This window comes from Misgurnus anguillicaudatus, chromosome 9, assembly GCF_027580225.2.
Source record: "Misgurnus anguillicaudatus chromosome 9, ASM2758022v2, whole genome shotgun sequence".
NCBI classification, from domain to species: domain Eukaryota; kingdom Metazoa; phylum Chordata; class Actinopteri; order Cypriniformes; family Cobitidae; genus Misgurnus; species Misgurnus anguillicaudatus.
Window position 1 is genome coordinate 16,202,978 of NC_073345.2, and position 21,425 is coordinate 16,224,402.

Sequence of the window (21,425 nt, forward strand, 5' to 3'; positions counted from 1 at the left end):
GAATGTACTTTAAGTTGCTTTGGATAAAAGCGCCTGCCAAATAAATGCAGAAAAATACATATAAATATAAAATCTATGACCTAAAATGTTGACTTTTCACTGTAAAATAAGGTTTTGCTGCTTTACATTTTCAAATGCATATTGGACTTACAAGTAATATTAAAATTAAATTTTAATATTCTGGTTTACTTGTAACCAATTTGATTGCATTTAAAAATGTAAGCAAAAAATATTTTACAGTAACTGAATCAAGATTTTAGACACTTTTACATTTATATTATAAAATAATAAAATAATATACTTTATGATGAAAGTAAAAAAGTATAAAACAGGAACCTTTAGTTAGTAACGCATTGCGTCAGCAAAACAAAGGTCATGGGTTTGAATCTCAAAGAACACACACTGATTAAAGAAGTATAGCTTGAATGCACTTTAAATTGCTTTGAATAAGCGTCTGCCAAATAAATGCAGAAAAATACATGACATTAAAAATATATGACTTAAAATGTTGACATTTTCACTGTAAAATAATGTTTTTGCTGCTTTACATTTTCAAATGCAATCACACTGGACTTACAAGTAATATTGAAATTTTAATATTCTGGTTTACTTGTAACCAATTTGATTGCATTTAAAAATTTAAGCAAAAAATATTTTACAGTAACTGGATTAAGATTTTAGACATTTTTACATTTATATTATAAAATAATATACTTTATGATGAAAGTAAAAAAGTATAAAACAGGAACCTTTAGTTAGCAATGCATTGCGTCAGCAAAACAAAGGTCATGGGTTTGAATCTCAGAGAAAACACACTGATTAAAAAAGTATAGCTTGAATGCACTTTAAATTGCTATGGATAAAAGCGCCTGCCAAATAAATGCAGAAAAATACATAAAAATATCAAATCAATTACCTAAAATGTTGACAATTTTACTGTAAAATAAGATTTTTGCTGCTTTACATTTTCAAATGCAATCATATTGGACTTACAAGTATATTAAAATGAAATTTTAATAATCTGGTTTACTTGTAACCAATTTGATTGCATTTAAAATTTTAAGCAAAAATATTTTACAGTAACTGCCACTGGATCAAGATTTTAGACATTTTACATTTATATTATAAAATAATATAAAATAATTTTATTAAAAAATACATGGTATTCTTTTATCCTACTATGAAAGTTAATTGGGCTCATGATCGGTTTGGTTACAAACATTCCTCAAAATATCTTCATTCGTGTTTTCAGAACAAAGAAATGTATACAATATGTACGTTTGTAACAATATGAGAGTGAGTAAATGAAAACTTTCTATCTTTTTTTGGGTAAACTATCCCTTTAAATTCATTATTTTATGATAATAAATATAAAAAATAATATTTGTATGATCTAAAATTTTAATCCAGTTACTGTAAAAAATTTGCTTACATTTTCAAATGCAATTAAATTGGCTTTACAAGTATGAACTTCCTATTTTTATTTTTTTTATTACTTTTACATTACAATTTTTAAAATTTTAAACAGTGCGTTGAAATAACTTGCAAAGCCGATTGGTTGTACACTCTTAAAACGAATGTGTTAAAACAACGCATGCTGCGTCTAGTTAAGGACAACACATTTAATGTGTGTCCTTAACTAGACACATCTCCGTGTTATTATTGGAACAACACACCTTGTGTCGTTTGAACACATCTTGCCTTATCCCTTTTACTTATTTGAACACAAAATCAACACGAAATGACACACAATGTGTTAAAAAGGATAACACAAAACAATGCGTAAAAAATTAACAAATCCTTTCTTAGAATGTACTTAAAAAAATATTTTAACTGTGTACATTGTAACTTTTTAAACTAGATTAAATGACTCATTATTGATCTTTGATCAAACATGGTTTTTCAACAAACATTAAAATTTAAATTTCCTTTAACCCAACATCGTAGTTTTGTCCTTGACTCTGCACCCTCGAGTTTCACATTTTATCTTCACCATCTCATCCACCATGCAGAAATATTTTGTATATTACTCCACCTTCACTGTAGCTATTGTCAGCTATCTTTTAGCTGAGCCCCGAGGCTTTTATCTCTGAAAAGATCACTGGTGCTCAGTTGGATGCGCTTTATTTGTTTAGTGGTGTTTAGTGACAGGAAGAGCCACCATGTGAGGCTGGAATCTCCCCCATTGTCTTCAATCCAGCACGTGACACGCAGCCAGGAAAGGGGGAGGGCGGCGGTATTTAGGGGTGGGGCCAAATGAACCAGACCCCCCTCCGCAACACACCGCCAAGGACCTTTTCATGTGCAATGAGTCCCGACATTCATATGAAACAACTTGCCTCGAGCTATGCAAATTCCCCGGATCCATTCACAAACCATGCGTGACACACAAATAACATTTGACATGAACAATTTGTGCTTTTCATTTTATTTCTGGGGTTTTCATCCAAATGACATCGGTTATCCCCTGACCCAAATACAAGGTTTTAAATAAACCCATTAGATCATTGAATGAGCAGTATTATTGATCTCCAGCTTACTATAAATGTCTGACTCAGGAGACATTGGTTGCAATGTGCAACATTTTCTTGATGGAAAAATAAATCACTGCCTGTCAGCAGTAATAATGTATCAAACAAATAAAAACAACTAATTCTACATCATAAAAAAGTAGTGGTAGTAAAAAAATGCAGTCTAAAAGTAACAACCTAATGATTACGTATTGCACACACAGAGGCTTCACAAAAAAAAAAACGAATGAACAGAAATATAAAACAGTGCGTGTCTGTTACAGTGAACACAGTTTTCTACCTAAACAAAACATGAAAAAGAAGAATAATTAAACGAAACTTTGGAAAAAAATACAAAGCTGTGAATGTTATATGACCAATCCAGTAAAAAAGTATAAAGCAAAAGAACGTCGAGCCCTGCAGAATCAGCACATAAATGGCAATATATTGAGGTAGTTCAAAGTTCAGGACTACAGGAGAAAGATTTTGATCCAAAGTCCAGTAAAGTGGTTGAAAAGCTTCTCATTCAGCAGGACGTAAAGCAGACACTTTGGTCTAAAGGCCAGTCATCAACAACAAAAAAAGAAATTCATTGTGTAGCCTATACTTTCAGGATATAAAAAGCACATTTGGTTAATCTTATCTTTAGTGTATGATAAAATATTTTTGGACCAAGAATTAAAAATATCCTCAAGTTGAAATAAGACTGAATTGATGCTGATGTAATGTGTATAGGCAAACAAAATAGTGTCAATCATCCATCCGTCCCCCACCAAAATTTAAAGCATATTATAACAGTAGAACAAAGCCTGAATTACTAACCCGCAAAATGATCTTAAATTTACTCTGTTGACCGGTTGCTAGCATGACCTCAGAGGTAAAGACAGTGTAAGAGCAGTAACGTGAGGTAATCTTTCTAAGCCACAGTGTCGGCAGAACCACAGGGTGATCATGGCTATTTTCCCCAGGGGGAGGAACTAGTAAAGCATGGTTTCCTCCGGCTCAGGAGAGAGGGTAGGACATATGCCTCCATCCCCTGAGAGGCTTCCCTCCATCTGCCTGAGGAAAAACCTGGTTTCAACCTGTCAGCATAACGGCCCGTTTCGCTTTCGAAACCAATTCGGCAAGGAGAACAAAGAAGCTACTTCATACAAACATAAACTGTGTCAATGGCGTGTAAGATTTCTGTACATCCCTGATATGAGGCTTGTCACTGTAAACAGAAAGAAACACAAGATTCTTGGTCGTAAAGGCAGCAGCATCGAAGGACCGTACAGTAAATCCAGTGTGAAAGTTCCCGTGCTGGTTTGAAAAATGCTGGTGTGGTTGAATTTCATTTCTTAAGGCTGTATATTATAAAAAGTGTTCTCAGTCGATCAGCTTGGCCGATGTGGCACTGGCAGGAAAGTCCCTTTTTAACAAACTCTTGAAAAATAGACATCCTCAGTTCATAAAAAAGTAAGCGCACACAAATGTACGTTTTTAAGTTAATACTATAACCTCTGTGGGATCCACTCGACTCTTTGTCTTCTGTTTGGAAAGTCTTCGTCTGCGGCTAAGGCGAAGCCCCTCGGGGCCGGATGAGGGCGAGAGGGCGGAGGACGACGGCGGCGGCAGCCCCAGGTTGAGTTTGTCCTCCCTCTCCTGGCGTCACCTGTCGAAGCAGCCTGCTGTGAAGGTGTGATGAGAGCTCAAATATCCGCTCCCGTAAGTCAGACCGAGGCAGTGGCGTTCGGGCCCCATGCTCACCTGCATAGAGATAGGACCCTGAAGGGGCAAACCACGCAACCCGGACGCCAAGCTGGGGAAAGAAGCGAAGGAGCTTGCCGGCATTGCTGCAGAGAGCAGGCTGGCCTGGTGAGGCTGCAGGTAATCCCGAGAGCCCACGGGACCCAGTGCCTGGCAGTCTGCCAGCATGTGCAGCTGGGATAATGCCGGCGAGTGCTGCGGGTAGCTGCTGGCCTGGAGGAGCAGCTGCTGGGAGCTGGCGGTGGGCTGCCTCTGCAGAGAGGGGGTGGCAGGACTGGGCGGGATGTGAGCTTGGGGCAGGAGGCTTTGGCCAGAGGAGGGGGATGATTTGGATTTGTTGGCCTCTTTAACATCGTTGTCATGGGCACTGGAAATGAAAGAGAGGAACTATGAGCTTGACAATGAAACGTATGCTTATTTAATTATACAATGAAAGTGAATAGTGACCGAGGCTAGCGCTGCGTTTAACATCACTTTTTGTGTTCCATGAGTGGACAACTTTTAATTAATTCAATACAGATTATATCACATGTACACGGGTATGGTAAAGTTTGCTCTTACAGTAGCATGAGCTGGATACACTGTGTCAGATGATCCCAAGAGTAGCCGGTGAGCAGGTGGAGAACGGTGGTCCAGCTGGGCGAGATTTGCAGACAGATTCTGGATGCAGCTATGCAGGCAGCCGCCACCTGAGAGGGCCTGAAGCTTAGGAAGGCATGATCTACAACAAAACACACATATGCATGTTTACTGACCTTGAAGAAGCAAATAAAATGTAATTATACAGCGCTTTATTACAATGTTGCATTGTTTTTAAAGCAGCTTAACAGGAAAAAAAAAATAATATATGGTAGAAAGCATTGGTCTCCAACGTTGTTCCTGAAGAGCACATGCATATTTTACTCCAACACACCTGCCTCTAATTTTAAGGTAGCCTTGAACAACTTGATTAGCAGGTTCAGGTGTGTTTGATTGGGGCTGGAACTAAAATGTGCAGGGCAGGTGCCCTCCAGGAACAGGGTTGGTGACCCATTGTATAAAGAATATATGGTATTGTTGCAAATGTTATTGTTCTCATAAAATAGATTAAAATGTAGAAAAAAAATCTATAAAATAAAATAAAAGCGTGTATACTTTTTCTATCAATCATTTAGTAAATTGATATAAAAATGAACAGGCATCATAATCTTAACATGGACCCCCCCAAGAAAAATACATTACAGAGAATTTGCAATATATCATGAAAAGCAGGTACTAAAAACCATTGAGAAATATCATTAACAGACCAAATCAAAGACCATGCCAGTACATTACATTCCTAACACCCCTAAACCATGGTAAAATCAGTGTAAATAATATTAATTCTCAGATTAGGTCTGGGCAATATTGACCAAAATTTAGGGCTGGGTATTGACAAGGGCCTCACGATACGATGCGTTGCATGTTGCGATACATTGCAATGCTTTTTTTTTCAAAAATGTAAAAAATAGAGCTGATTTTTTTTACTTTTTTTAAGCCAAAGTGCATCCACACCAAAGCTGCAGGTGTTTTTAAATTTTCTGCAATTTTTTCAATCCCGCTAACTTCTGAGACATTGGCCGCATATGACCGACAACTGGACAGCGACAACTACAGCAACGGTGGAGGAGGTCGTTTGAATCACACAGAGGGATTATTAATTTTTTAAATATCAATAGTAGAGATTGAAATGAAGAGTTTCGTTGCGAAACGAGATAAATCCATTTTTTTACATTTTTGTCAAAACATGTTTATTATTATGTTATCATGTTATTATTTTGTTTTATGGTGCTACTTAGCTGAATTTTTTAAGTTATGAAGGTTTAAATCAAAACAAACCAACTGCAGTTGAATCGAAATTAATTGGAATGCACAACCAAAAAACGAGATTTCTGAACAATTAAAAAAACGGTGGTTATCGACACTCTTCAAAATTGATACACTATCATGGAAAAAGTATCACGATAGTTAGCTGTTTCGATATTTTTGCACAGCCCTAGCAAAATTTATATCATTTTTATTATTATTTACACACAATAAATATTCTAGTATTCTGCAAAGTGGAATAAATGTTTTTAAGCAAGTCAAAGCCTTGATAAATTACATTTATTGAAACAGCGTATGATGAAAATAAACTTCAAAGACTTAAAAATTCAAAGTTTTCCCCCCGGTTTGAAAATATACAGCTGTACAACATGCAAGCTGTCTGGAAAGCTTACGACTGACCTCAGTGTACATATTTTGGCAGAGCATCTGTTGCAAAACATGAGAGTCATATCAGACCATATGATATATAGACGGTATTGTCTCATCCCATATCCCGCTGGGAAAAATACCGATATATTACCCAAACTCAATATATTGCCCAGCCCTACACCAGATTGAATTATTTAACTGAGTAATATAGTATATTAATCTCACTCTAGTCTGTTCAAGGTTGCCAAGCAACATACTCAAAGATTATCCTATGAACATCATTTGCACATTAATAAAGAATCCAATTAAAGTGCGGTCAGAGGTTTGCATATATTAGCCATTTAACAGCAGATCTGATTTCATCACTTCTAAATATATTCAACTTCCAGCCGAAAGTTACATATTAAATTTTAAGAAAGTATTTCTTATGCTGCGTTCAGACCAGCCACGGTAGAGGCGTCAAGCGTGAGTGATTTCAATGTTAAGTCAATGTGAAGTCTCACAGCGCGAATGAGGCTTTTAGCGCGGCAGAAGCGTTTCCCCCTCATTTGCGCATCTAGTTCGCGTGAATGGCTCGAATTGAGCGTTGCCGTGGGAAACGCGCGAGTTGCAAAATCTGTACTTTGGCGGAAAACGCGCCACATTAACCAATCGTTAACCAGCTTGCTTTAGTAGTGACGTGTTTACAGAAAGCGAGCGGGGTCGCAGAAGCCCCTCCATGAGGAATTTCTGCGTGAATGGCTCGATGACTAGAATTTCACGTGCGGCTTTTACGCGTGAATGAAGCGAGTAAACTCAAAATGTTCAAGCAGCAAACTAGACGCGGTAGATGCTAATTTGACGCCTCAAACGCGCCTGGTGTGAACCCACAGTTAGGCCTGAGATAGATGGTATAGACTGGTATAGATTAGGCCGGGAGTAAGCCTTTGTTAAAATTAGGACATTTAAGAAGCTTTAACAAATATAACTATACTGGTGTGCGTCTTGAGACAAAACAAAAGCACTAATATATATTTTAGGATATGCAAATTATTTTAAGCCGAGGCTTAATATACCAAAGCGACTTGATGCTTATTACCTTGTAATGAGACCTCTAGGAAGTAGTGTGTGTACTTGTCCATGAAAGCTTTGGTTTTGGACAAGGAAGAGAGGGGCCAGCCGTTGTGCAGGTCTCCCTCTTGGACAGCGGCGTGGAGGTAGTAGTCGATGAAGTGAGCGGGTGTTGGCATGCACAGGTTCCAGCCAAACGTCTCCAACAGCAGCAGCTCCATCTTGATGAGGTCACGCTTGTTGAGGGTGAGGTTCAGACTGCACATGAAGCCAAGTGTGTTCAGTTGCTCCAGTTTGGGCACACGGTCCTCCTTTTCCTCAAACTTACCTGCGCAAAGATAAGCAAATATTAAAAACGTGTGTAACACATGTATGTTTTATATTTATTGTATGTACTTATTGCTTATTTCCTGTTCTTTGCTATGTAAAGCACACTGGTCAACATGTGTTGTTTTAATTGCCCTAATAAATAAATAAATGACATTGACAGTAAACCAAGAACGAATATGGTCGTTTTTTGAAGTGTGACGCAATTTTCATCCCACATCAAAGAGTGCACGCATACTGTATGCGCCCCGCCAGATTTTTATAACCCTTCATACATTGTTCATGTAGGACAGGCATGCACATATAGGAGAATGTAGTATGTAGCCCAGGAGATGCATTGCATTTTGTCGCAATGCGCATGCGTCAAACATTTGCGTACACGTACCAGTCAAATAAACTATGCTTTGCGAGGCTGTGCGTTCAACTTTCCCCCTATGTTCGTGTACGCAAAAAGCAGACTATTACCTCCTAAGACCCAAGCTTTGGTTTGTCTTTTTTTCAGATTTTTACCAGCTATTTTGGGGTTATGAAGAACTAATAAATATAATAACCAAATATTTTTATTGAACATGAAGCAGTGTAATTGTCCACATTTGTGTACAACAGGTTCCAGTTACACAGAATTAGTATTATGGTGCAAAAAACAAAACAAAAAAGTGATGCCCACAATGCAATGCAACCAATGCAAGATGGGAGAATTGCAATTCTGTTTGGTTCAGCAACTAATATAACATCATGAGATAAAAGAAAAATTTATGCAGTGTTTTTGTAGCCCAATACCTGGTAGAGCAAAGGTCATTGGTTCTGATAAAATGTATAGACCGAATTCACTTTAGGCAGCTTTGGACAAAAGCGTCTGCCAAATCCATAATGGAAATCATTTTTCTCTTTCCCATGTGATGAAGACCCAACTACAGGTTTGTGGCATGGCAGTAGTACAATTTTATTGCTTTTTCTTTAATCCTTGCTAAATTAGACCCTGTTATCAGATATCACAGAGACATACTTCATCTAAGAACAGTGCACATTTGTCTTTTACTCACAATCTTTGATTTTTTAAAAAGGATTTGTGCTGACATCATTAAGGTGAGGCATTCTGCAAATTCCTGTAATGAGAATACACAGCTGCTCCCTTCTCTGCAGAATTCCTTTGTTCTCTTCCCCATTCCCTTCCTGTTTCTCCTGTGCTAGGTGTTAATATCTTTTCCCCAAAGTCCAAGGCTCCCTAGTATTGCTTTCCCCCCGCACTCCAATGCTCCTACAATAAGGGCCTCATAACCTCTGACCCCTGCGACGCATACTTGAGTGCTCGGGCCCTCCTGCCCGGCCCCCCCAGATCAGTGGCTGGAGGAGACAGGAATACAAAAAGTACTATGGTATAGTAATGGTAAACCACGGTACTTTTTTGTATACTATGGTAAGGTAGTTGATTTGGAGGTTAATTTCTTTCTGAAAAAACAGAATTCTCTTAAATGCAAAATCGTAATGCCTAAATGAATAGGCATATGAAAATCATCTTAATTTATTTGCCCTTATGCCATCCCAGATGTATTTGGTGACTTTGTTGGATGGATCTTTTTAGAGTTTTGTAATGTATGCTCCCATATAAGAAGATAACATGATGGCATGCATTTTTTTTATCAAGTTATTTGTTTGCATTCAACTGAAGGAAGGAAGTTATACACATATACTAGTATGGCATGAGGGTGAGTAAACGGAGAACTTTCATTTCATTCCAGTTGTATTATCATCATTTTCATAATGACGTTAAGCTTTTAACAACATTTTAACAGATCCACACACACAAATACTTTCTCTATATAAATTCAAACTACATAATGTAAAGAACATTGTGTGAAAAGATTTAAATTAATGTGAACTCGATGAGTGAAATCAAACTTTGATGCTCCTTAACTCATAATTAGATTGAGACTTTAGCCTGGATGTCTGAGGAAGCCTGCTTGTGTCAAAACCGGCAGACACTAAAAGCCAAAGCGTAATGTCTTCTTTTAATTATCAGGGGGTATACAAACTCTTTTCATCAGCATCAAACCTCAGGGGGGGCATCTGTCACACTAATCTGAATATCAGGAACCCTGCTGAGTGTTTCAGTTTAAACATGCCCCGCCAGGACCCTAGGCTCCCCACCCCTCCCTTCTCCCTCCGAGGAAAGGCGCAGCCTGCATTTGACATGCTACTCGAGACCATTTTCTCATAAAGGTGAGCACCAGCTCAATTAGTCTCAGTACAGATGTGTGATTTCACAAAGCTTTTTCTAGAGATGAAAAACCAGGTCATGGTTCTTTTATTCTTAGAGATGCATTCATATTCAATTAAAGATGACATTTTAAATTCACATCCTGATACGTCTGATAAAGGAAAACAGGTTTGGCGGAGTGCATTGTGCTTTAACGCCTGCTTTAAACTGGTTACCATAACAAACCCCCATCATCAGCCAGAATCAAGAGAGGAAATGAGCCTGAAATCTCGCCCTCTATCCTCCTCTAAAGTTTTGAGTAAAGATAATGAGAAAGGGGAGGGGGACACAGATAACATCAGACTCAAGCGTTTATCCATGCATGTCCACCAAGCCGTATTTAGTCAGCATTTAACCCTAAATGCTATAATCTTACAAATTTGATCAAGTCTCAATTTATACTTTATGTTTTAGGACTGTCATTTTTTAGCTTAAGTTAATCTCAGATGTTTTTGGTGCGGTGTGATTTCTGCTGACTCTGCCTTTCAACAGATCATCCCTTGAGCTCAACTTAATACATAATGGGGCAGACACCCAGACAGGGCTTAAGTCTAGTCCAAGACTAAAAATGCTTGTTTGAATCGTCTTAAAGGAAAACACCACACTGATATATTTTATACCAAAACAATGGCAATGATATATTTTAAGATTTGTCAGTGCAAGCTGTTATCAGTTAAAGGAAAACACCACTGTTTTTAAATATTTTACTATGTCTTTACCTCAACTTAGACGAATTAATACATACCTATCTTTTTTTGAAGTGTGCACTTAATCTTTGTTCAGTGTGTTGTGAATGTGTTAGCATTTAGCCTAGCCACATTCATTCCTTAGGATCCAAACAGGGATGAATTTAGAACCCACCAAACACTTCCATGTTTTCTCTATTTAAAGACTGTTACATGAGTAGTTACACGAGTAAGTATGGTGGCACAAAACAAAACGTGTAATTTTTTAAGCGGGGAGTAGCAGGAGTGATGATGTTACTGCACGCCAAGGTCAAAATGCTGCAAACTAAGTGCTCCTCCGCCATACAATATAGGTATAGCTTTTTTGTGATGTGACACTGAGAGGCTGTTTACACTTGGCACCAACATGCGTCTTCATCGATCGGATCACAAGTGGACGACGTTAATGCCAGGTGTAAACGGTATTCAAAACGTTTTGAGCTCGTCCACTTTCGACCACTTTCAACCAGATCCAGAGGTAGTCGAAACCACTTTCGATCGGATCGCTTTGGAGTTGCGGAACGCACATGTGGTTGAATGCGTTTGAACAGCCACACGCTACCACCTTCTCTCCGCCCATTTATCTAATCTGAGGTATTAAACACAAGTTTTACGTCTTTTTTTTGACTTCTGGCGTGAACATACAGTGAACAGCGCTATTTTTAGCCTTTCATTGATAAAACTAAAGCGGCTGATCTCCGTAGTTTCGTTTTGAAAGCGTGTGAAAGTTGCGTGATCCTATTTCATCAATTGCGCTGAAAATTCAGAGAAAGCCCCTTACATACACACGTACACGTAAACAAGCAGTGGACTCCGACATAATATTAGTTTGTGTCCATATAAACTCATAATTACTCCCGCTTGGGTTTGAATGACAGCAGAGAGAGACTCGCCCACCATCTCACAGACCACCCCCTCACAGTATTCAGCACAGAAGCGGTCGAAAGTGGACATAAGAGACGGATTTAAATACCAGGTGTAAACGTAATGTGTCTCTCTCGTCCACTTGTGATCTGATCGATGAACACACATCTTAATACCAAGTGTAAACAGCCCCTGAAGTTGAAACAGCACATTGTACTTTCTGCATCTATCATCAAAGTGTTTATTATTAATACAGTGGAAATTAGTAGAAATGTGAATATTGGGTTAGCATGTTGATTTACGGTGTGAGCCCCTAAATTTTCTGGTTGTGCCCCTAAAATGTTCAGTTGGGGGCCAATGTGCTCCTAGTGAAAACAGTTAGTCTGGAGCCCCGTTATCATTTTTATCCGTTTAAAAAGTCACCACGTTTTGTTTGGTGCCACCATACTTACTCGTGTAACTACTCATGTAACAGTCTTTAAAATGGAAAAACATGGAAGTGTTTGGTGGCTTCTAAATTCATCCCTGTTTGAATCCTAAGGAATGAAAGGGGCTAGGCTAAATGCTAACACATTCACAACGCACTGTACAAAGATTAAGTGCACTCATTGAAAAAAGATAGGTATGTATTAATTAATCTAAGCTGAGCTAAGAACATAGTAAAATATTAAAAAACAGTGGTGTTTTCCTTTAACTGAAAACAGCTTGCACTGACAAATCTTAAAATATATAAGTGCCATTGTTTTGTAAGGTATGTTTGTTAAAACTACTTAATATCCTAATATAACCAAGGCCTAGTCCTGGATTAATCTAAACCCTGTCTTGAAAACTGCCCTAATGATAAATAAGCTTTAGGTAGGATTGGAAATAACTTGTATAACTAACCTCTATATAAATTCAGACTGACAAAACCAAGAATGCATATTTAAAGGGATAGTTCACCCAAAAATGAATAACAACTCTCATGTTGTTACAAACCTGTATACATTTCTTTGTTCTGATGAACACGAAGACATTTTGAGGAATGTTTGTAACCAAAACGTTGCACCATTCACTTCCAAAGTATAATTTTTTCCTACTATGGAAGTAAATGGGGCTCATGATCGGTTTGGTTACAAACATTCCTCAAAATATATTCCTTCAGGTTTGTAACAACACAAAAGTGAGTAAATTTATTTTTGGGTGAACTATCCCTTTAAATTGCATCGCCCAAAACGGACTTTCATACATCAAAAATGCTTCAATTAAAAAGACAGTTCTCCAATGTCTTCAAAGAAAATCATGTCTTGGCTCTGAATGGAAACGCTGCTGTGTTCTCAGCTATACGCATTAAGTCCATCCCTGCTTGACACGCACTGACTGCAGGCGGCTCTTGCAGAAAACCAACAATAGCAGCAGCCGCCTCAATCAATGACTTGGGAAAAGGGAGGGATATTTTAACAACACGAGCAAAGTCATTATTCATTCAGTCCATAGCAATTAATTAATGCCTGAACAACACTGCCAGAAGCTGGTCAGCGCAAAACAGCCCTCCCCCCAAAAGCCATAATGAGGCTCAGAATAATGAGAAAGATTCACTGTTTAAACACAGTGATGCAAAACAAAGTAAACAGAGACTAAGAAATGTAAAAACAGCGGGGTATTTTGCCTTCAAATGGTTTCACAACATAAACGTTGTGGTAAACATTTGTTATTTCGCATATGGCAGATGCATTTATACATTTTATCAGTATTTGCATGTGACCCTGAGATCGAACCAATGACTTTTGCAGTATCATCAACAGACTATTATGCATTTGGCATTCGCTTTTATCCTCAGCAACTTAAGAGTTTATCAACATGTGCATTCCCTGAGAATGAAACCCACAACCTTTGCGCTGCTAATGCACTGCACTACCAATTGAGCTCCGTGGGCGTAAGGAAGCAATCAAAATAGTTTTCCATATAAAGCACTTTGATCTAACCTTCCATTAAAAACATCAATGCACAACAAGCCCCCCCACCCGAATCTTATCCGCGTCTCGTTCCGTATGTGTAAGTAAACATGCTACAGCAGCTGATAACATGCCTCACAACATTACTTCAAGTGCTGATAGATTATGAGTCATTAGTCAGACTTCATTGTTTCCAGCATCATTAATCTACTGGAGACATCGGGCGCTTCCATGATGGAATATCTCGCACAATCTACCTGAAACCATTTTGCCATTCGATGGGGATTGCTAGGCACTCGCTGTGCTCTGGGAAGCTGAGCGCATTTCTGATTCGCGCATTGGGAAGGTTGCCTTGGCGACTGACGGAGGGGTCTGGAGGCCATGGCCTCTTATGCACACAGCTGTCGTGCAGCACAATACAGCAGCCTGTCACTGCGGATGTGCTTGCTCGGTTCCATACACGCAACAGAAACATCCATAGTAGCCAAATTTACAGTTCAGTGGTTGCAGAGGTAGTGAAGAGAGGGGCGAGTTGTGCCAGAATGGGGGATGTAACAAAAATGTTTAAAGATATGTTGCATTGAAAAAATATTGGTATGTGGTACCTTTATTTTGACACTCTTCGTAATGTCTTTCTATGCATTTCTGCTAAAGCGCTTATATACGTTTACTGTGCATACGAATGCAATGCAACAACAAAGCAGTGGTTTCAGCGAAAAGACAGTAGCAGAAAACTTTGTGTCTGCTGTTGAAATACCGATAAATCAATATACCCATGAATCAAATTGGAGGTTAGGGACGCGCAATAATTTGCATGCGATAGTCATTGCGTATCTCGTCAGTGAGGCCGGTTCCTTGATTAGTAGTAAATCGCAATCACCTGCTTTCAGATGGAGCCGCATTTACGACACGAAGCTGAGCACAGGGTGACAAGCTGAGCACAGGGTCTATTATAGACGGTTTCAGCAGTAACAACATAAACAAGCGGCTGTCGTGGCCCGCACGTAACTTCCGGTAAACTCCGCTAAGAATAAAAAAAAACAAAGTTCTTTAAACGTAGTTTATTTATATAAAAAGCAAAAAACAACACATAGATTACCTAGGAAACCAAAACATTTGTTATTTTCGACGAGGCATTTGTTCAAGAGATCAGTTCGGCAACTAGTCAGATCATTAAAAAAAACGAAACCGGAAGTAAAGTTCGGATCCAGTGTATCGCGTCAGCGCACGTGCGTCTATAAGTGAACTACGGCTTTGTGCAGTAAATGCGGATTCACCTAAAGGAAGTAGGTGATGCCGATTTACTACTAATCAAGGAACCGGCACCACTGACGATATGCGCAATGACTATCGCATGCAAATTATCATGCATCCCTATTGGAGGTATTGTTAAAGGAATAATCTACTCATTTTCAATATTAAAATATGTTATTACCTTAACTAAGAATTGTTGATACATCCCTCTATCATCTGTGTGCATGCACGTAAGGGCTGGAGCGCGCTGCGACGCTTCGATAGCATTTAGCTTAGCCCCATTCATTCAATGGTACCATTTAGAGATAAAGATAGAAGTGACCAAACACATCAACGTTTTTCCTATTTAAGACGAGTAGTTATACAAGCAAGTTTGGTGGGACAAAATAAAACGTAGCGCTTTTCTAAGCGGATTTAAAAGAGGAACTATATTGTATTGCGTAATAGCACTTTTGGGAGTACTTGGACTCGCCTGAAAAGTCCGCTCCCCTTCTCACTCTCATAATGGGAGAGGGAGGGTGTTACTGCGCCGAGTCGAAGTACTCCCAAAAGTGCTATTACGCCATAAAATGTAGTTCCTCTTTTAAATCCTTTTAGAAAAGCGCTACATTTTATTTTGTACCACCAAACTTGCTCGTATAACTACTCGCCTTAAATAGGAAAAACGTTGATGTGTTTGGTCACTTCTAACTTTATCTCTAAATGGTACCATTGAATGAATGGGGCTAAGCTAAATGCTATAGAAGCGTCGCAGTGCGCTCCAGCGATTACGTGCACGCAAACAGATGATAGAAGGATGTATCAACAATTCTTTTTCGAGAAAATCCTCCGCTACACCTTTAAGGTAATAACATATTTTAATATTGAAAATGAGTAGACTATTCCTTTAAACACCGTATCGCTGGCTAAAAGAATCGATATTATACTGTATCGTGCTGAGATGTCCAACTTACACCCCTAGTTCTTATTTAAAACGACGTTAGATGAAATATTTCAGTTGCTTCTAGGTGAGCTATGTCGGTGGTTAACTATTGAAAAGCCATAGCCTTCATACAAGCGTTAAAACTATTATGAAATTATTACAACACAACACGCATTACAAAATGCACCTGTGCTATTCAAAAAACCTTTGCCTTGCATAAAATCTGTAATATGCATCAAAATAAAAAAATGGAACGGGTTTGTGAATTAATTATCCATTTTTTGTCACTGCGGTGACACTTTGGGGACACCTCCAAGGGTAAGTGCGTCTGAATGTGTATATCAAATTCAATCAATGGTGAGGCTTAACGACAAAGCCAGGGTGACACGGGAGTCAGGAAGTATATCGCTATCTGAAATATTGGCAAAGACGGCATTACAGGGACAAAGTATAGCAAGGGAGACGCAGCATCTCGTTCCCATCTCCGGTAACAACAGTTACATACATAACCAGAGACGTTTTCATGTGTCAAACACAACTATGCAAAAAAGCATTTTGGTATAAATCAACATTCGCATACAGAAGATATAAGCATTTAAAGCGAACAGTAAAAAGTCTAAAATTTTTATGATATTATCCTACACTGCACAGGGAATAATATGGATTTTTTTGCAACTTCTTGCATGTAAAAATTCAAGCACTTTCAATGACCTGTATCTATGCATGTTTATTTTCAAAAACTTCCCAGGGCCTTGAAATTTTTCCCCCAGATTCACAAACTTTCAAGGACCCGTGGGAACCCTGCATCTTGTAATACATTCAATCACACAAGTCTCCCTTCTTAGTTCATACAGCTCGCCATGTGCAATACACCTCACAGTTTACTGCCAAATTAGGTACATTCAAGGATCAAAGTAGGCACACAAAATACAAAACAGATTAATTTTGCCTTTAACTTACTGGCAAGGAGGAGGCAGGAGAGGGCGATGACGTAGAGCTGCCGCACCGCTACATCATAGTGGTCCATAAAGAGGTCCAGCAGGTAGACAGCCAAGTGACGTGCAGTGGGACACAGCTGATAGCGGTTACTGAGAACGGCCAACAGGTCTGCAAAGTACCGACGCATCCCGATCTGCGGAGAGTGGGCCTGGTATGCCGGCAATTTCAGCTCCTGTGAGTAAAGGAAGATGTAAAAATGGACGCCATTAATTTATCTGACTAGGCGAAGTCAAAACTTTCAATAGTACTGTTTTTGCACGATCACTATATTAAAAAAGGGTTTTACGATCTTTACTGTCTTTGATATATAGCTCAATAATGTAACATGGCATTTCAAAGTATCGTGATATTACCATCTGATACCATTAATGTTCCATGTAATGGAAAATATGCATCATAGACCATCACTAACAAAAAGCATTAATGTAGTAAAATATTTTATTTTCCATTTGTCAGCATTTTTGTCAGTATAACAAAAGCAAGCAAACCAACTCAAGTAAAAATCTAATTTCACTGCAAAACTCGGTCTAAAAAGTGAACGGTTCAGTCACACATAATAAGCATCTAAACTCATTCCAGACGAGTCCCACAGGCAAAGTGTGCTGCTTTATAGTGGCTGCTCATGAGAGAGCCGGTTACTTCACAGGCCTATAACCCTCACGTCTCATAGCCATCTGTCCCCCGTGGGGTGAGGGGCTGGGATTTGACCCTCTCAAGAAGCCTTTTTGTGGGGCCTGCCCGCAATTTAGACAGCGCTACAGCTGCTGCATTTGAATGGCTGATCTGTTTGTCAACTGCATATGCAAACCAAGTTATCTTTATCCGAAGAACGAGCTTTTAATATGAAACGTCTATAAATACTATACCAAGGTAGAGGAAATAAAACCAGCTCGGCACCTTTTCGTAGTTTTACTTTGCAGGTCGCTTAAAGAAAAAACAGGAATTGCCACTTGAACGTCACATTTAAAGAGGAAATGATAAAATTTATTTTTTGTCATTTATTTAAAGGTGCAGTGTGTCATTTTTAGAAGTATCTCTTGACAAAAATGGAAAATAATATACATAACTTTATTATCAGGGGTGTATAAAGACCTTTTTATAACGAACTGTTATGCTTTTATTACCTTAGAATGAGACACTTTTATCTACATACACAGAGGGTCTCCTTACGTGGAAGTCGCCATTTTGTGTCGCCATGTTTCTACAGAAGCCCAAACTTTTTTACCAAGTTGTCTCCGACGATGACATGTTTTTCCGGTGGTGGCTACCATAGCTTCTCTATGAGTTTCAAAACGAGGAGTGAGCAGTTGACTGAGCTGTTGGTTGCAATTCGCAACCTCACCACTGGATGTCGCTAAAATTTACACACTGCACCTTTAAAAAGTGCATATTTTTAAAATGCATATAAAAATATGCACAGGCCTTGAGCCATAGCTTGAAATTAACTACACATTGCAAAGACTTTTAGCCCACCGTGGCCATACTTCATGCAAAACGAATCATTGCATATATCTGCACTACATTAAAGAGCACCTATTTCTTTGCTAAAAAAAACAGCGATATTTTGTATATTGAGTATATTATACAATGTTCACGTGCTTTATGGTTAAAAAACACATTATTTTCCACATACTGTACATTTTTTTACATCTCTTACTGAAACGCACAGATTTGAAAAGCTCTGTGTCCCTGATTGGCCAGCTAACCTGTACGTTCTGATTGGTCTGAATACCTCTGACGCCAGCCGGAAATGTGACGCTCCTTACCATGTTTGAATGGATTCACTCACAATGCAATGCTAACAGGAGTTAACTAACAGGCTGTGAGTCAAAGCAGGAGGAATTATGATAATGTCGGTGTTCTCTACATCCCCAATCCCAGGAAATAAACTGTTGCCTACAATCCGTGTTTGTTGTAGTCCAAAAAAGAAATTTACGTTGGAGATGATAACTCGCGTCATTGTTTACTTTGGCGTTTGTACCTTTTGCATATCGTTAACGTGTACTAATACACACTTACACACCAAAAGAAATGTGACATCGTCAGACCATTTGGTGCAAAGCGAGAAAAAGGGTCTTAAATAATCCACCAAAACATCGCATCTCCACACATCAGCTGTGTATCAGCGCCACGCACCAAAAGATTTCATATAGTAGCACATATCCATCCAACCAGCGGGATGAAAATATTTGTGCCTAAATAAATAAATGTTTTTTTAGAGGCAAAGTCAGAATAACAACGCCACTGCTTTCTGCCACAAGAAACTTAAGTGACTGCTGAATAAACCCAGTAGGATTGTTTAGTCCTGTAATCTTACGCCAACAGACAATTTCAAGTACAAACACACACACACACACAGACAAACAGAGCACTTCACATTCCAAACCGGATGTGAGCAGCCCCAATAAACAGGCCAGACAATAAAAGCACAACAGACTGCGCTAAATAAATGCACTTAACCTCACCGTCTGATGACAGCAATTCACTCAGTAGTTGGGGGGACACAAGTTCGGCAATTCCTTGTGTTTTCAAGTTGTAGAGCAGCAACGTTTACAATAATAAAGCTGAAGCGGTTTTCCAAGGTTACGCAGACAACATCATTTGCCAATCGACAGATGATACTAAGCATGAACAGGGCTGGAATTTGTCCATGGAGTGAATTTTAAGGGGGGTGATTCACATCTTTTATCCATGTAATACCATCTAAACTGTAAATTTCATTATAGGCATCTATAGTTTAAAAATATGCCCCCCAACTAGACTCCCCCCAGTAAATCACAGCCATGGAAACTGTGTTTCCGAGGTCAGGAAACTGTTTAGGATGGGAGTAGATGTACAAGACAATGTGTTGGACAGGAACCTTCATCCATCCACCATCAGGGGATGTTTTGGAAGGGCAGTGTGACATTTCACACTTACCCATCAAAGCCATAGACAGGTGAAACCAAACCTGGTTCAATTTGCGGCAGACATAATCGAATGATAGAGGCCTGGAGGCTGACATTTGGATCAAAGCTTCATTGACATGATGAATGCAAAGCGTCTGTGTATTTTTACAACTCGCCTTAATCCGCAGAGCCTGATGGATGTCCGCTGCGAGCTGGCTTTTCCACCACTGCCCCTCTGGTTCCATCTTTCCCATCCAGAAAGGGCCCAAATCCTTCAAAAACACAAACAAAAGTGTGAGAAAACAAGCAATGTTGGTCTACACTGTAAATTCATCCAACCGCAGCAGTTGTAAAGTATAGCAGCTCTATTTCAGTTCTGCGTAAAGAGAAATGCCACAATCTTTACTGTAGGTGGAACTACAGACATGGGATAAGTGAGCATTTGGTGGAAACTGTGGCAGTAATTGTACATTTATTGCGAGCCTTTAAAAGTCACCCAGCAAAGTTCAAGCAGTTAATCCCACGCTATGCTACATCAACACAGTCGGTCATTGTATCGTTGCAATCACAGCTTCGTCTTATTTCTTCAATTTAAGCCATATAGTAGGCTAGTTAGCGATAAACTTTGGGTATAGACTAACTTTGTTCGCTTTAAAACTCCGAATTTAAAGTGACCGGCGCCGCACATCCACCCCTGGGGCACGCCATGACTCTCTACTACCGCGATAGAAAGTATACATACGAGTTGCGAACCAATAATGCAAAGACTTTCAACGACGAAAATCGCAACATAAAACATAAGCTACACGTGTAACATCGTAACGCTTTACTTCGTAACAAACAATCATCTTAATCCCTATCGCAGCTCGTCTTACCTATTAGACAACAACGCTCCAGACCCCTTTGTTTCAAAAGTGCCGCATACTGGAGTTATATCCTTCAACTCAGCGTGTTTGTACTTTTCAAAACATGTCCCATATCAAGGACAAATCTTCTCGCGTGTATATCAATCGCTTCAGTGTACGGTGCGGCGACTTTTTTATTATTAAAACACCGCCGCGTGTGTATCCAAGTTAACCTCTTTGACTTGTTTCGCCGTCCCGATGTAATGTGCTCCCCCTGTGGCCTGAGTGGAGCAGATCTGAATGATGTTGCTGTGCGGAGATTGCGTGGTCGCTCCAAACGGGGAGGAGCCTGTGGACATTAAGCGTGTTTGACTTCATGCGGCGCTGCGCAAAGTGACCGGTCTCCGACATCACAGCAGCGCGAGAGCGAGTGGAAAGTACTGGATAACGTTCGAATCGCTCTCGCGGTACTGTGATGTCATATTCCGATCAATCTACGCAGCGCAGCTCGAAGTCACCAGAGCCAGTCACATACGCCTATTAACACAAACGTTGTTCAAAACAATTGAGGCTCGCCAATTCATAAAAAATAAAAAACATTGATAGAATATTGAAATGTATTTGTTCATATAAAGCTAAATGTACAAATTTGAAGATGATGAAGTTATCACTGTGATGTAAAGGGTGTTTAAAAATAAATTAGTGGGGGACATATCTTTGCACATTTAAATTGATCCTAATATAACAAATTTTAAAGGGGTAGTTTACTTAAAAATGAAAATTCTGTTGTTACAAACCTGTATAAATATATTTGTTCGGATGAACACGAAGAACGATATTTTGATGAATGTTTGTAACCAAACCAATCATGACCCCCATTCACTCCC

General features: G+C 39.1%; 1 protein-coding gene across 1 annotated transcript; it reads right to left on the reverse strand.

Annotated features, from left to right (window-relative positions):
* Positions 1-2,412: 2,412 nt before the first annotated feature.
* Positions 2,413-20,882, reverse strand: ccnjl (cyclin J-like). The gene is made up of 6 exons (XM_055179454.2): positions 20,569-20,882; positions 19,870-19,965; positions 16,767-16,977; positions 7,552-7,851; positions 4,821-4,980; positions 2,413-4,626 (listed from the first exon to the last, which is right to left on the reverse strand). The coding sequence occupies exons 2-6, from the start codon at positions 19,945-19,947 to the stop codon at positions 4,161-4,163; spliced, it is 1,215 nt and encodes a 404-aa protein (XP_055035429.1). The 5' UTR covers positions 19,948-19,965; positions 20,569-20,882; the 3' UTR covers positions 2,413-4,160.
* Between the last annotated feature and the right edge of the window lie 543 nt (positions 20,883-21,425).

Coding starts and splice junctions, on each gene's coding strand:
- ccnjl (XM_055179454.2), bottom strand. CDS start 19,947: ATGGGAAAGATGGAACCAGAGGGGCAGTGGTGGAAAAGCCAGCTCGCA. Junction 7,852..16,766: donor CTCCTGCCTCCTCCTTGCCA/GTAAGTTAAAGG, acceptor ATCTTTGCGCAG/GTAAGTTTGAGGAAAAGGAG. Junction 4,627..4,820: donor TGTATCCAGCTCATGCTACT/GTAAGAGCAAAC, acceptor TTTCATTTCCAG/TGCCCATGACAACGATGTTA.